Source organism: Pogona vitticeps, chromosome 4 (assembly GCF_051106095.1).
Source record: "Pogona vitticeps strain Pit_001003342236 chromosome 4, PviZW2.1, whole genome shotgun sequence".
Classification (NCBI taxonomy): Eukaryota; Metazoa; Chordata; class Lepidosauria; order Squamata; family Agamidae; genus Pogona; species Pogona vitticeps.
Genome location: NC_135786.1, coordinates 95,332,284 through 95,349,695, shown reverse-complemented (window position 1 = coordinate 95,349,695; position 17,412 = coordinate 95,332,284). Strand labels below are relative to the sequence as shown.

General features: G+C 41.4%; 1 protein-coding gene across 2 annotated transcripts in view; it reads right to left on the bottom strand.

Moving 5' to 3' along the window:
* The window catches only part of CNN3 (calponin 3), a 30,087-nt gene extending 14,683 nt beyond the window's left edge, over positions 1–15,404 (bottom strand). Inside the window, exon 1 of one of the 2 annotated variants that reach the window (XM_020788663.3) lies at positions 15,151–15,404. In XM_020788663.3, the coding sequence (XP_020644322.1) occupies positions 15,151–15,207 (57 nt within the window). In that variant the 5' untranslated portion in view covers positions 15,208–15,404. Of the gene's footprint in view, positions 1–14,444; positions 14,611–15,150 lie in introns of those variants that run through there. The other variant, XM_078391773.1, reaches the window with a different exon arrangement.
* Between the last annotated feature and the right edge of the window lie 2,008 nt (positions 15,405–17,412).

Genomic DNA, 17,412 nt, shown 5'->3' with positions numbered 1-17,412 from the left:
GAGGGCTGAACAACTTGCTGAGAGAGAGAGAGAGAGAGAGAGAGAGAGAGAGAGAGAGAGAGAGAGGTGGGAGGTATGCCATTTAGTTGTGGTGAAATAGAACATTTGTGCACAACTTTCATGAGAACTGATCAGGCAGGGACCTAGCTCTGCTTCCCTTACCAGTCAGCAAAATCAAGGCTTAGATTAAGAGAATCAAGTCATTTCTAGTGCTGTTTCAGTTTATATCAATGTACAGAATCAGAATCCAAATGGCAACCAATGGGCTAAAAAAGGCTTTTCAAACTGACTTTCAAATATGTGTTTACTAATGGAAAACATTACAAGATTGTATCAGTAGTGACTGAACTCAACAAAAACAAGAGAAGATATGGGTATGTGGCAGAAAACCATGCGGGCAGCCACAGGTTTCTTTGAAGTTTCTACTTTATATTGTTAAGCTCATATGGCGAAAAAGGGAAAACTCATTTTAAACTGCAGTGCAGCTGTAGGCAAAATGTCAATGGTGGGATCCACACTATGACCCACCAGGGCTCCCCTGGAGCCCTTTCTTCTCATTTACGAGAAACCGGTACATGTTTCTCAGTTGCCCCTACTTAACCACAGGTCTTCTGTGCATTAATGGAATAAAATGTTTAACTTCCGTAACTTTTAGAATATTAGAGTGACTGCAAGAACAGAAAAACCATCCATATAACGTGTTACTGCCAGGAGTCACCTTAGTGCAGTTAGCACACTGAAACAAACAAACAAACAAAAAATCAGTTCAGTTTTCAAAAAGGTTTGTCTATTCTCCTTTCTTCAATGCATAAAGATATTGTAATCTTTGAACCAATCTCAAAAGTCACACAATATTATATTGTAAATAAATGACTACAGCTGACAAAGACACCTGTAACCAGATATACTTCCAAAACATTGATATATTATTAGCAATATCTCTCTTGTTTATAGTTTATATACACATCTATGATATAATACCATTACAAAAAATTTAATGGTTCTCCATGGTGTCTTCAAATATAAAGAATATTACCTATTAAAAGCCTGCATCATTTTGAAGCCAAACATTACTCAAGAATATGAATATCTAATGTTATTAACTTTCCCATAAACTAGAGCTAGAGTTTATCAAACTGTGGATCTCCCTATTTTCCTTGAGATGTCAAAAAAATATAGTTTTGAATTAGTAATTTTACTGGCACAAAAAAGGGGGAAGATATCTCAGCGGGCTGAAGCAATGACAGAAAATCACAGTAGTGATTTTACATTCCATTTAATTATTTTGTTTATCATGCACATGCTGTTGTGGAATGCAGTGATTACGTACTCTGTCAAGCACTACATGTTATAGTTAAACGATTTGTGAGATTTATTGCTACAAGCAATTCACAGCACATGAATGACACTGCCCTGTGTAATTTATATACTTACAATGACAATAAATTATATTATTATTATATGTATATTAATGGAATAACATAACAATTTTAATTTTAATATTTTTATGTTGTCATGTTTTAATCTTTGAATTGTATTTTAAATCACATGTTTTTGATTGATTGATTGATTGATTGATTGATTGATTGATTGATTGATTGATTGATTGATTGATTGATTGATTGATTGATTGATTTGATTTGATTTGATTTGATTTGATTTGATTTCTATCCCACCCATCTAGACCAAAGATCTACTCTGGGCGGTTTAACTTATTTTGTTTTTAAATTTAAATTGTGTGAATTTTAATGTTGTGAGCCACTTTGAGTCCCTTGTTGGGAGAAATGTGGCATATAAATAAAACTGACAACAACAACATTTGCAGATTTTTTTGTGTGGAAAAAAAAACTGGGGCAGTAATACTCCACATACCATCTGTGTACAAATTTGTACCTTACATTGCACCATATTATTGACCTTGTTAGCTTATATTTAGCTATTATATCCTACTGAAACAGAGAAGGTCTCCATTTCAAATATTATGGGCTTAATAACTTTTACCAAATATTTTACTTCTTTGAATCCATTTGGTGCATTTGACCCCAATGCCAGATTGCCACAATCCATTCCTTTACTAATGGGGGTAAAAATCATGAATTTATTGCAACCAAACATCCATACACTCTGAATTTGTTGCAATCCATTCATATTCTTAACAGCTGTTGAAAGGAGCCCTCTACTACATCCTGGTTCAAATCTGCTGGCAGTCCCAGGACAAATGAATGCCTCATTCCAAAGATAAAAACTGTCCTGCAATGCCAACACAAACATTACAAGTAACTGTCCACCATTACTTCAAGCAACATACAAATTATTCGATAGTAGGTGTGCTGCCTCTATACTTGAGCAGAAAATAAGTGGTGCAATAGGATGCTGCTCCTTTCCTCACTGACTAAAGCAAGCATTATATTGTATTGGTCATTTTGTTTACATTGTCATTTGTGTCCATTTTTGCTGGCCTTGTTTCAAGATATAGAATACTTGGCAAAAATCAGTCCAAGGACAATGAGATAAGGGACAAAACAATAAATTGCAATAGCCTTACAACTATCAAACTCCCACTTCAGCAAAGTTGGCATACTGTCTAATAACAGTAAGTTCCAATGATATTCTGGTTGTCTAGTCAAATAAAAATACTGTAGCAAATCTTAAGAATCCTTGTACATTTCTCACTCCTACTTGCCACGTGCTGAAACTTTTGAGCATACAATGTAATTTTGTCTACAGACTTGAAATGACCCTCACAAGAAAAATCTCAAGCAGGAGAAATCCTGTTGCATAACTTTTGCATTGGTGTAACCCAGATCAGATGTTATAACTATTTAACTTATACTATGCAAAAGCTTGCTGTCCTGCTCATTTTAGGTTCCAAGGCGCTCTCGCGCTCCTTTTCACCCTGAGGAAGCTTTTGGGAGCCTCAGGACAAGAGGGAGAGATTTAAGAAACATCACTGGCGGATTGCTGCTGGTGGGATTGGGGCTTGGAAACCCTGGTGACAACCTGGTGATGATTTTTTTATTATTATTAAATGCTCTCTCCCCTGCATGGTGCCAAGGCTCCCAAAGGCTTCCTCAGGGCAAAAGGGAGCCCTAAGGATACTCAGAACCTAAAATGAGGGGAACAGGGAGGTTTTAATTACTTTAAATGAAATGCTTCCAACACCCACACAACGTTATGCCGGCAGGATTTTACTCTTTTACTCACAGAGCTATTCCAAATCTTCAGCAATGCAGCCTTTTTCCTTCAAAAAACACAGCTATTTTGTACTTAAGAAGAATTAAAAGGGGAGTATAACTAAAAACTGTGCGTACACCACAAATACATTTCTCTGGAAAACTCAACATTCAAAGTGTGGTTCTGGTTGACCTCTTAATCACCATCAGATTGAATGACAGGAAAGGGGAAGTTGGTGAAGCTTGTCCTCAAAAGCTGGTTATAATGTGTGTCCCCAAACAAAACAAAACAAAATCATACTAATGAAGGAAGAACATGGAACACAAGGAGACCTGAAAAAAATAACATAAAAAGGGGCTGTGACTGCTGGGCCAAAGAAAAATAATCCCCTTCTAGACAGAGTATGGTAATATCGTAGTTTTATTATGGCCAGCCAAAATATTAACGGCATGAGCAAGCTTTGAGTTCTTCTGGACACTTCATCAGGCTGGATTTTACACAAAAGTCTGAGATAGGTAGCTGAGCTTGAAGGTTTTGCCTGGAAAATCTGCGGGTTTTTTACAGCTTTCAGATGGAATGCAGGAGGATTTACGGAGACATAGTGCTGTAATCCATTTGGAGAGAACATGATACACAGATCTCAAACAGCATCTAGAATGGTTTTCAAAATAAGCTTTTGTTATAGGAATTAAGCTACCAGGGAGAGGGCAGAATAGGTTTTGTTTTAGTCTTTCGTTCACCACTGGTTAGTTTGCAGTTTATACTTTTACAGATTCATTTTAATTACACATGTTGTTTCAACTTATATACCACCCCATAGTAAAGCACTTTCTGAGTGGTTTAGAACTTAATTATGCAAACAACAACCTGCCCCCCAGCAAGCTGGGTACTTTATTCAAAAGCCTGCAGAAAGCAAATGTCATAACTCGAAACAGCTTCTTTCCTAGCCCTTGCTTGGACTTTTTAGGTGCATGCCAGTCTGGTGAGTTAGTACACATTTTAAAATCTGCTATAAGCTATGAAGTTTGTCTTCCACAGCTTTCTCTCTCTCTTTCTCACTCACACACACCCAAAACTGTTTCCAGACCTTCATTCAAAATTTGAACGAAAAATAAAATAGCTGAAATAGCACTGGATGAAACAACAGGAGCAACAACTAAAAAAGACAAAGCAGCAGCCAGATATTCCCAGAAGCCCACTGAAAGAGCACCATCATAACCATTCCACAGAAGCCCACTTGGAAAGGAACAGCATACGTCTCCTTAGGAAAGGAGAATAACAGAACTGTTAAGCTGTGGATGAGTGCAGCTCCTATACTGTCTCACCATTAGTAAAGCTAATGGAGAGTATGGCAAAAACACATGGACGGTCTCAACTGTCCAGCCCTAGAATAAGTGCTGTAAAGTCTTCTTGGTAACCATAATACCAGAGATATACAGCATACAGGCCAAAGCTTTCAGATATCTTAAAACAAAGGTAATCATATATACCTGGTGGAAATTTGGTTTAGAGATTTAAAGGTCAATACCATGATTTTAAATGTGGCCTATAAAAAAAACTGGAAACAAATAGTTATCAGGTAAGGCTGGCTGCTAGGCAAATTATGAGGCAAGCTGAGCTTCTTGGCTCCGGAGGTAAAGCTAAGCTATACCACTGGTGGAAGATGAGGGGGGGGGGAATGAGAAACCACTACAAAGCGAGAACTTTCTAGAAAGAGGGGACATTCCTTATTTTGAGCCCCGCTGGCTCAAAGGAGGGCAGTCTTCTGCTTACAGTGGGGTCTTGACTTGAGAACTTAATCCGTATTGGAAGGCGGTTCTTAAGTCAAAACGTTCTCAGGTCAAATCTGCATTTCCCATAGGAATGCATTGAAAACCATTTGATCCGTATCTGCTCTTTCCCGTCCATAGAAACTAATGGGAAGCTGCTATTCCGCCTTCGACCACTAGAGGGGGATATTTTGTTTCTTTTTTTCTTAGGTCAAGAAAGGTTCAGGGAAGGCAGGGAAAATACAGTCCAGGCAGTACAGTACCAGGCAGTCCGAAGACTGTCTCCCAATCCACTCTCTAAACGCTGGGAGGAGTGAGGAAGCAGGCAGGCACCCTTTTCACTGGCCAACAGTTAACTGAAAGTTCAAATTTTGCACTTTCCCTGCCTCCCACGTGGTTTTTTTTTCAGTTCTTAACTCAAATCTAAGTATGTAAGTCAAGTCAATATTTTCCTACAAGAGCGGTTCTTAAGTCAAAATGTTCTTAACTCGAGTCGTTCTTAAGTCAAGACCCCATTGTATTTGGAAGGGGAGGGTGTATCCCTGAGGCATACAGAGCTGAGACTGCTGTCACATTGGTCTCAAATCTGTGCCCACCTCAGTTATGGACACCATATTTGACATAAATGGAATGGTAGCCAGACCAAACTGTAGAGTTCACATCAGGGTCATCAAGTGCTGCTGAACACAGAGAATAAGCCAGAACATCCTTGAGGGAGCAGTGAGAGCTAAGTACTTAAGACCAATAAGGAAGGAGATTGGGGAGACTTGTCATCCTTCCTCCTCGCTGGATTGGTCAGCAGCGAAGGGAGGCAGGGAAGCCCCGGCCGGGCTACTTCTGCAATTGACACGGTGCAAACAACAATGGGCTGCACGCATCACACCATAAGTGGTAAGTGGGCAGCCTGGTTCTGGGGGCAGGGTCCAATCAGCCAGGCTACCTATGCTGACAACACTCTTATTCACCTCAATGTGAATATCCCATCTCTACCTAAGACCAATCTAATGTGGACTGAAACAGTTCCTATGACAGAAGGCTTTACATATCTATACAGAGCTGCACTCTTGCACTCTACGCTGTATCAATAAGAGGAGGTTCTTTACAACTCTAATAAGATAATTTAACATTGCATTTCACACACCATTCTACTCCGTATTCTGCATTAACTGCACAGAAAGGCTTGCAGCACAATCCTACAAAAGCCAACTTAGATATAAATCCCACTAAGATTGAAGCCTTGCTGTATGAAAAAATGTATGTTAAGACGTCACTCTTAGACACAATAGATTTTATATATGTGTTACATTTTTATCTTACATTCCTACTAATAAACTCACGGCAGCATACACAGCTTCCCCACCAACTTTATCCTTATAACAATGACATGAGGCTGGCAAAGCTGCAATACTGTGTTTTTCAGCTGGTGGAAAGGTCATTCTGTGAATTTCAGGGCCGAGTGGGGTTTAACTCCAGTTCTCCCTAGTTTAAGACTAAGCTCTACACCACATTAGCTCTGAACTGCCAGATCAACACTCTGCATATCCCCCAAGGTTACCTCTGGCCTATCTTTCAGAAGAGTTAAGTGCCTACCTCAGGCTGAAGCACATTTTTACAATTTCATGTAGTGTTATTATATTTTTACTGTGTTGTTATGTTTTTACTGTTCTTATATTTTTACTGGGGATGGAAGAGAGGTGTTGAGAGATGTTCTGCTTCACATCCCAGAATAACCTGAGTACTGTGTGCATTGTCTAAGGGTTGGTGGGATCTGTTGTTTGTGCCTTACATTAAAAAGTTTTGAACCATCCCTGCTATATACTTCATGGCACCAACTCATATTCTGTGCTACAGTTCCCAATCCATTGTTCAAAGGCAGTTCTCCATATGAAACATTACAGTAATCAAACCTAAATGTGACAAGGATGTGCATTACTGGGACAAGACTGTTTTCTCTAGGAATGGGCACAGCTGACACATTGACCTAAACTGGTAAAATGCATTCTTGGTTATAGCTACCATCTGACTATTAGGAAACAGGCCAGAATTGATGTTCATAGCAAACAGAATTTCTGATTTTAATGGGGAACAAAGCTATACCACAAAAAACTATACACCTATTCTTTGTTCCAAGAAAATCCATCTTTTTTTGGTTAAGCTTCAGTTTGTTCACACCTACTTAGACCTATACTAACTAGAAATACCAGTTTGGAAATTTTGTACATTCCCACAGTGTCATGTCAATGCCAAATACCACAGAAGATGGTATCAAATGCCTTAAAATACAGAAAGCAGTACCATTTTCAAAATCCATCAATGTATCTGTACTATTCAATGATCATTTTTTTGGTATATTGTAATATGGAAATGGGCTATTTAATCTATTTAAATGGGCTGTTTAATCTATTTCAACTCCACAAAATTACATTTGGTACTTAGTCTTTCATCACAGAGCTAATTAATCAGGAAACCTTAGTTGTGCAGCATAGGCAGACTATGTAACAAACATGTTAATGCTTTTCTTGTTGTTGTTGTTTAGTCGTTAAGTCGTGCCCAACTCTTCGTGACCCCATGGACCACAGCATGCCAGGCCCTCCTGTCTTCCACTATCTCCTGAGTTGGGTCAAATTCATGTTTGGTAGCTTTGGTCACACTGTCCAGTCATCTCGTCCTCTGTCGTCCCCTTCTCCTCTTGCCGTCACACTTTCCCAACATCAAGGTCTTTTCCAGGAAGTCTTCTCTTCTCATGAGATGGCCAAACTACTGGAGCCTCAGCTTCAGGATCTGTCCTTCCAGTGAGCACTCAGGGTTGATTTCCTTCAAAATGGATAGGTTTGTTCTCTTTGCAGTCCAGGGAACTCTCAAGAGTCTCCTCCAGCACCACAATTCAAAAAAGTATCAATTCTTCAGCGGCCAGCCTTCTTTATGGTCCAGCTCTCACTTCCATACATCACTACTGGAAAAAACCAGTATATGCTTAACCTACACTAAAGTCTAGGTTAGCTGTGTATAGGTGCTGCTGAAGAATTCAGCACTCTCGAGACAGATGAGGTATAAATCTCTGCAGTCCTCTAGCAAATGTTTAACTAATTACAACCTACCATCATTCTGATGCAGTACAGAAAAATGTTGAATAGCAAACTATTCTGAAGCTCTCCTGTTTTATCACACAATGTTACATCATTACTTCCTCTGAAAGACATCTGGGTTTCTAAGGAAATGCCACCTAATTTGTAAGGTAAGATACTTATAGTTACCAGCTATGATGTCAGATTACTTTTCTGTTTTGTTTTCCCACAATGAAATCTGAAAACAATGACATATGCAGTTCTGTTTTAAATGGAAAGTATGTGTAACTCAAGTCACAATTTCTAGATCCTTTCAACTTTCCCCTCGCCTTCATCTCCCCTCACCCTTTATTCTCACAGTCCTTTCTTCACTTTTTCTTTTTAAACTTTTCCAGAAGACATATGAAGATTTTTTTTTTAGTAATTCACTGTCTCTTTTCTGAATATACTGCTATACTTTTTGCTTTTACTACTACCACCTCACAGACTTTGACTTGTATACTGTATATTACTGAGGCTAACAACCATTTGGGAAAGTACTGTGGCATTTGTGTGTGATATACAGCAAACAGCATCTAGTTATTATTGTATAAATAACACATAGAAGAAAAAGCAGATAACCCAGCATAGCTTAGGGCCACACAAAGAGTGGAAAAACCAGTCTTTGCAAAGACTTAACTGCGGTGCTTTTGGTCTGGGAACTCCCTGATTGGTGGAACACTATTATTTCTAGACTCTAATCTAGGAGTTAGGGCATGGGTGGCCCATGATCTCTATGGTGTTCTTTTCTGGCCATTTTTAAGTCTCTTAGCTGCTTTTGCTGAATTTGATGGCCCACTGCCAAATTTCAGCAGCATGGCAGCACAGCAGTTCAGTGATCCACAAATGTACCGAAGTGCATGGTTCCCAAATGCCTTAATTTAGGCTAAAATGTAGGTTTCTCAAAAAACAGAAGTAAAAAAAATTCCACATTAACAGTGAAGAACTACCTACAGTACTACTTAAGACTAATGAAATACAATATTGTGTGCCATACTGTCATGGGATTTAGGGATCAGGAAAAAAATTACACCAGACTGTCACGGGACTTAGGGATCAGAAAAAAAATTACAAATTACTTTGTAAAAATTCCTACATTTCTGAAGCTGTTTGCCACATAGTATGGTGGCTTTGTAAACACATCCAAAACTTGCCTAACAAGCTAGCCACTATTAGTATGCTCTTTGGCCATTTTGTACACTTGGTATTCCTAACACATGTTGTGCCACAAGTGGTTAAATTGAGGGTCCCTGTATAACAGTGGTTTCCCACTTTGGGATCACAAATATTCTTGGGACTACAACTCCCAGAAATTCTGGCCAGCACAGCTAGTGGCAAAGGCTTCTGGGAGTTTTAGTCCAAGAGCATCTGGAAACACAAGGTTGGGAATCATTGCTATATAACATAAGAAAATGTTTACAGTATTCATTGTGTTTCTTAGCAAAGCAGGCTGTGCCTAATCCTACTGAAATTGATGCCCTCCTGCCCATGTAACTGAGTACAAGACTGTCCTGTGACTTGGCTTTTGTCATTGCTATTTAAGTTTGGGTTATGCATATAGACTTACTAGTCTTATTTCATAATGGTCCCCACCTAATGTAGCCTAAACTGCTCGGTTACTGAAGTAGGGCAAAGATTGTTTATAGCTGGATTTCATTTTCTGATAATGAGAATCTAAACAGAGAATGCTCTTTACTCCTCAGTTATCTTCACGGCCCTTTCCTGTTTTGTGCAGCCCTATTGAGTAGGAAATCCTTTTGGCTATTTTTAAACAGAATGTGTATATATCATTAATTCTGTCGCTAAGGGCGGCAACAGGGAAGCATAATCTAATTGTGTGCCATTTTGGAGAGATAGGGAGAAATGGCTTATTTTAACTTTTCTCAACTTCTGCTTTTGTTCAGGTTATCATTAAGACAATAAGCCTTTACTGCTCTCATTACTCAAGAGAAGGTTTACCTGAGGATTCTTAAACAAGTATTGGTGCTAGGCAAGAACAATTTAAAGCTTAGGTTTATTTAAATGAATCAACATAAACATACTGTAAATGGTAAAATGACAGTTCTTAGCAATGAAATGTTTTTTTTAAAAAAGCAAAGTTTTAAGTATTTCATTCAGGACAGTAAGATGAAAGAAAGAGGGTTCTTACTCCAGGAATAAAAAACCCTTAGCCAAAATAACAAGTGGAAAATTTCAATGTGCCCACATCAGATATAGTTACAGTCAAAAATCACTCAGTTTTGTTTTATTACTATTTTATTCCTTGTTCCTTTTTTGGAGCAGAAACAAGTGTCACAGTATCAAAAATATTTCAAGTTAATTACAGTCTCCATTAGACATATTACTGTACTTCTGAGCTAACACTTCTCAGCCAACACCACTTCTTAGAAAGCATCCTCCCTGCTTATAAACATTTCAAGAAACAATATTTGAAACAAAGAAAAAAAATAGAAAACTGTAACATTTGTTACTTCTGACACATGTTTTGAATCCCACTGGATTCAAGTATGCATGATTGCAACCCTGCTTTCTACCTGTCATAAGATACAATGTTGTGAAGAAAAGGGAAGTCAAGATTAACAGCACATTTAAAGTCACTGTAATCTTCTTGCTGAAATTTTACTGTTAAATATGGCTGGGATATCCATGTTCATTGAGATGACAAAGACAAAAATAAACATTAGTGAGACTGTAATCCTAGTAATATTTACCTATAAGTAGGTTCCAAGAATATGCATTGAACTTGCAGCCAATAAATATATTTAGGAATGGAGTGCAAGACCAAATGAAATTAACTGATCTACCATTTAGATTTGTCGTTAAATATGGACAAAACAGTAAAATGTACTTTGAGAGCAAAAGAATATAGAAAAGTTGTCTTGCACAAATATATACTTTTGTGACCCTGTCCATCAGAGATTATGTTAAAAGCAAGTTATGATGGAAATAGCTTATTTGTACAAAGTAGCTTTCAGGATACCCCACTGTTAAAATATATTGGCCAACATCCACAAATTGACACAGCTGCGTGCTCAAGGGGGCTCTGGACTTTTTAAAAAAAACCCACATTCACTTCACACCAAACAACAATTTACTGAATCAATCAAGTAACTTTCAATAATAGTTTGTATAATGGCATATAGGCAAATATATGGCACCAGCAAAGACATTATAGCTACGTTGTGCACTCTCAACTTCAAAATTATTGAAGAAAACAGATTATGGCAGCATTACACTAAAAATGCTACTAAACAGTCAAGCCACAATAACTGAACCAAGTACCACATTAACAAAGAACATAGGAAACTGTCTTGTACTGATTCAAACTGCTAGTCCAGTACTGTCAACGTGGCTGACAGTTAACTCTCCAGTGTTTCAGGTAGGATTCTTTCCTTGCCCTATCTGGGGATCCTTGATATGTTACACCATACACTACAGTCTAAGTACTAACCAGCCCTGATTGTGCACAGCTTCCAGAACAATATGAGGCTGGGTGTTTTCAAGGTGGTTTGATGATTAGAAATGGGATTTTTGGAATTCAAGGTCTCCCCAGTTCCCATAATGTGGTAGAATTCCCCCCATCCATGAAGAATTATGGGACCAGGAGTCCTCAAACCTGCAGGAGGTAGTGCAGGCCCCTCACTTCCATCCTGTTCCTGTCCTATTTCTTCAGACCCCCTTATATCATGGCAGTCACGAGGATTCCCTATGAGCTGCAAAGTGCACAGGGGAATGAGACCATACATTCTATGTACATTTCCAATTTCTGGGTTCACAGCCAGGTATCCAACTCATTAAGCCACTTTCATAATGAACTACAACAAAATCTGAAATAGCTTTACTAACTGATTAAAACGTCTACAAAGCTTAGTATATGTAAGGCTATACAAACTAACCCCCTTTCTTCACTTCTACTGTTAAGAGTATGCTGACACTTTACCTCTGAGGCAGAAATTATTATTCACACCTATCAACAACACAAAACTTAAGCAAAATCACAGTAAAACTAAGAAAGCAAGAGTAATGTAACATGCCCCAAACAATTTTTAAGTACTATGACACTACATTTAAGAGGTCATACCATCCAGCCTGTCTTGGGACGAAGCTTCATTAGAATTAGTGGAATTTACAAATATGCATACAATTAGATTAAATGAGATTTTAAAATATATAATGAGACCAGCTAAAGTAAGCAGAACTGTCTGGGAGCACAAAAATTAACAAAATGCAGTGGGAGATTCTTCATTATAAAGGGTTTACATGTTTTTTTTTCCTAATCTAAAATATTCAATCATTGCTTAATTCACATTTTTCTATGTATCAATTGCCACCTTGCTTACAACTGTGTTTTCATGTAGTGGACGAGGTGCCACTGTAGCATGCTTCCCAGATGAAGAGTGGGAGAGTCTTGGAATACTTTATTTCCCCCGGGGGGGGGGGGGAACTGATGGAAACCAAAGCCCTAGCCGCAGCAGCTTCCTTTGTGTGTATCTTCCCCCCTCCCTCCCCACCACTTTGGACTTGAGAAGCAGTGTGGAGACAATGAGCATTCTGTGCACGACGCCCACGCGGATTGGCTGGTCTCTCCCCAGTACCCCATGATGTAATATGGCTGGAATGTGCTGGGGCTTTGAGCTGGAAGTGGGGGGGGGGGGTTGAGAAGACAGAGGTGGCATTTCTCATCTGTTTCCCAGACCAGATGGGTTTGCTAAATTCACATAATGGCCCTAGGGTATTTGCCAACTTTCACAACCTTCTTCATACTTCAATGTAAGCTGGAAGGTGTTTTTTTTTTGTTTTTTTTAATTATAAAAACACCCTGAGATCTGGTTCTATTTACCCTCTCAGCGCATCACTTGGGAAAGAAATACAAATGCACGCAGGAGTGCTCAGGAAATGTGTAGGTGAAACGATGGTATCAAATATAGATGCAAGGGGCTGTTAAAAGACTAGATTAACAAAGGTGTGGACGGGAGGACTGTATGAGTCACAATGGTAGGATGCTGGGGAAAAACGACAGCAGCAGGATGCTGGGAAACTATGTTCAAAAGAAAAGCCAGATGTCCCACGCTCATATTTTAAAAGGATCCTCTGTTTCTCTTAAGTCATTAAAAAACATCTCCACGGCATAGTTTATTTTGAATTTTTCTACAGCAACCTTTACAGGGCCTCAAAAGGGGCTCTCTCTTGCCACACCCCTCAGGTTTTGGGGGGGTTTCTTTCGATCCCGAAGTATGGGGCTTAGGGTTTTTTGCACTCTTTCGAAAACTTCCTCCTCCTGTTTTAGGCAGCCACCTTCGTGTTTCACACGCTTGCTCATCAGGCTCCCAAGCGAGGCAGCCAAAAAGTCTCCCCGTCAGGTTCCTCCTCAGCAGACTTCGCGCAAGGCTGGAGCCACGTAGGCGGGGAGCACCTCGCGCTCCCCCCCCCCCCGCCGCCGCCGTCGCCATCTCCCGAGCCTGGGTGGGTCCCACAGGCGGCGGCAGGCGGAGGAGGAGAGTGCGGGTCCGGATTGCGGGGGGGGGGGAGACAAGCAGCCTCTGGACTGAAGGGAGGAAGCCTGAAGTCGTGCCTTATCCACCATCTCTGCCCCACCGCCACTTGAAAGCAGCACGAGGAACGCAAAACTTGGGGGGGGGGGGACACACAAAAGTCCCACCAGACGACCAGAGTTTCTCCTTCTTTGTTCGCCCCTCTTCCCTCTCCCTTTCCTTTCCGCAGAGCTGCAGTGCTTTTGGCAGAAGGGGTGGGCTGGGGAGCTGCTCTTCGCGTCGGCCTCCGCCGTTGGGAAAGAGGAGAGGAATGAGGAAAAAGCGCTCCCCTCTCCTGTTTGGAAAAAAATAATTTTTCCATTGAAAACAGGAGGGTGTGTGGGGGGGAGAGGGACAAAGAATTAGACAGGCCCCAAAGTTTAAACACACACACATACACGCACACACAACCCGGACGAAAAACTGCTTCGGCATCTCAAAACGGGGCGAGTGAGGGGCTGCTCTCCTCAACCACACGCAGCCGAAGGAGGAGACCGCAGTGTGTGTGTGGGGGGAGAGAGATGGCTGCCTGAGCCCCTGGGCTCCCCTCCAGTGGAAAGAGGCAATTCCTCCCCAAAATCGAGGCGGGTGGCCAAGCCCGGGCCTCTCGTGATCTTCCCCGTCCTCCCTCATCTGAGGCGTCGGTCCAAGGGGCTGGGGGGGGGGCAGGGGCGCCACACAGGCACTTTTTATTGGTGAATAAACAAAAGATATGCGGGATGATACCGTGGGATTTCACACACATCCCCCTTTCCTTTTGTCCCTTTCTGCTTTAGTTTCTTTCCCTGGTCCGTGTCTCCGTGGATAGTCCACGGGAGTGGGACGACCCTACGAATAATAAAGAGAGGGGGGGGGACTGTGCTTGCCTGCGTGGGATTTTCTTCTTCTTCTCATGTCTCCGGCTCAGAAACGATGACGGGGTCATATCCTATAAGGGGACATTTTCACAAAGGTGATCTCAAGACTTCCAATTAGAAGACGACGAGGACTTGAGAGGGAAAGGGACCTCTCCCTTATTTCTTATGACTAAAATGAGAAGGAGGTGGGGAAGATCTGTGGAAGTCCTACCACAGAGGGAGAGGATTCCTCCACCCTAACATAAGGCACCCATGTATTTCCCTTTCTCATCAACAGATCTCAAATCGCTTATTTCAACCATATATCCTCCCCATTTAAAGCAGACAACGGGGGGAGGGAGAGGAAGAAGCTGAAAAGTGTGGGATAAGAAGGGAGTTTCCATAACACGAAAAGTCTTTGGGAAAGAGGGGGGGGGGCTACTAAAGGGACCTAATTGCCCTCAAACCAGAGAAGAAGAGCAAAAAAGAAAAAAGATAAAATTTCTCTCTCTCTCTCTCTCACACACACACACACACACACACACACACACACACACACACACAGCCGTCCCTCAGAAAGGAGCAACTCTTCTTTCTTCGCGGCGCCCCCCCCCGAAGCCACCCCACCCCTCCGTCCTGCTGTACAAACAAAGCGGGTGGACAGGCAAGCAGGCGAAGCAGCAATGGAGCGGGCGGGCTCCGTAACCATACTCGTCTTTTCCCGACCGAGCCCTACCTTGTTCTTGACCTCGGCCGAAAGCCCGTAAGAGGGGCCCTTGTTGAAGTGGGTCATGGCAACGGTGTGGACGCCAAGTTGGTGGCCGTGCCCCGCTTGCGTTTCCGTGTATATGTGTGTGCGTGTGTGTATGCGTATATGTGTTGTATGCCTGGGGTGCCAGAGGTGGTGAGCCTGGCTAGCGTTCCCTTTGCCTTGCACTCGACTGGATGCTCCGTCCTGCCAGAGCGGAGCGGATCGAGGGCGGGCGGGCGGGACTGTGTGCGCGGGTGGGGGGGGGGAGAGAGAGAGAGAAGGAGGGAAGGAAGGAGGGCCGTGGGCCAGGCTGGCTGACAGGCAACCCGCCGCTGCTGGGAAGACGACGACCGCCTCAGAAAGTTCTAGTAGGGCCTCCCCTGGCCCGAAGGGCGCCCTCGTCGCCTCAGCCAAAATAAAAAGCTGTTCCCTTCCCGACCTCGAGGGCAACCCTTTATGAACCCAGACAGATAGGCGACGAAATTGCCTCAGAGGTGGCTTCTTTCCGATCCCTGAGTAACTTAAGCCGGTCGTGGAGTACTCTGGAGTTTCATGAGGAGTCACTACTAATCCGTAGTGAGTTCTCACGGCATTAAAACAGCCAAGGTGCACCAGGTTAGGGTGTCCATATGATTAACACCCCGTGGTAGTTCAGTCATCTGATCCCAATATAAACCACCCTGGGAGTAAGCTAAGTTTTATTCTTAAATTTAGTCTAGTCTCTGATCTCTGGACAACGTAAGCCTATCGTGGGACACATTGGAGCTCAGTAATAAGCTGCTAGCCTGTGGTAAGTTCTCACAGCAGTAAAACGAGGAAGGTGCATCAGGTTAATGTGTCTACATGATTAACATCTCATCCACAAACTAAAAACAGAATTCAGGTTCTGTCCCTTGTTAGCTTGATAATTTCACTGAATGCAGTCACTTGAGTCAATCATCTGTTTTGTGTGAAACTGTAGTAAGCATGTTTGTTGAGAAAGCCCATAGAATTAAATGAGCCCCCAGGTGTTTATGTCCTTTGACTGCAGCTTTAATTAACTACCTTACAGTATAGTGAACTGTGTCTTAAGAGTTGCCTGATCTGGTCATTTTATCATACAACCAGGGAAGCACAATTAAAATCAGCCTGACAGGAAGTCACATTTTACCACACATCAGTTGCCAGGGCTTGCTTTTTTCCATACTGTTCATCACCAGTCAAAACCTCATCAAAATGTTTAGGTTGTTATTGCTCTTAAACTAAGCATGGTTATGTTGCAGATTAAAGGATTTTTGGAAGTTCTGGGATTTATGCAAGATGATTAATGAGAAGAGGGTCATATGTGGAATGGGAGATGAGGAAGAAGTTACTGTATTGTGAAAACGTATTGACAGCTGTATGTGAGAATAATGAAGTTACAGAATAGCCCAGTGAATAATTGGCATGTTCTAAAGTACTGGAGGGCAGTCTGTTCAGCTCTTCTACCAAAGAGGAAAGAAACATCAAGATCAGCAAAGAATCCCTTGCCATTCAGACCTTTGTAGCAGTGGAAAATAACATGCAGGAAACTGTTTTAGCAATCTGAAATAGCCACTTAATTTCTAACACATGGTGCAGAGACATACCAATGCTTATTTTAAAAAGAAGTTATTGCTTGATTAACCCAGTCTGAGTAATACAACATTTGTTTCTGAACTACGTAGGTACATATGCATACACTTCTAGTCATTTAAATGCCTATTATGCCATCGCTTAATGATCACACACAATTGTCAATATGTTGGGTGACTGTATAAGTAGATTTAATGCAGCTTCCCCCACCCTCACTCCAAGCAGAGCTCCTGTTCTTTTGACTGAGAGAAATTCGCCATATAACTGCGTGTCATTGCATGTCTTCAGTAAATAAGCAGAAAACATCACCTGCTGAACTTCTGCCTGTCGGAGACATAAAGAACCCTGAAATGGAAAAATATATATGGGACAATTCTTATATAAGTGTTTTGAAACTGAACGGATGTAGTAATTCCCGTGCACTGGCAAAAATATATATCCCTCCCACAAGTGTATCTTGGCCCTGTACAAACCACTGATTTTACCTTTTAAAGCACTAAATGTTTTGGAGACAGGTAGGTTGCATGTTCTTCTCCCATACATATGCACTTACCCAAGATCTTTGTCTGAAGTCCTCCTCCAGGTTTCACTGGCAGATGAAGTGTGGCTATAAAAGAAAAGGCCTTTTCAGTAGTGGAAGCCTATTCAAGGAAT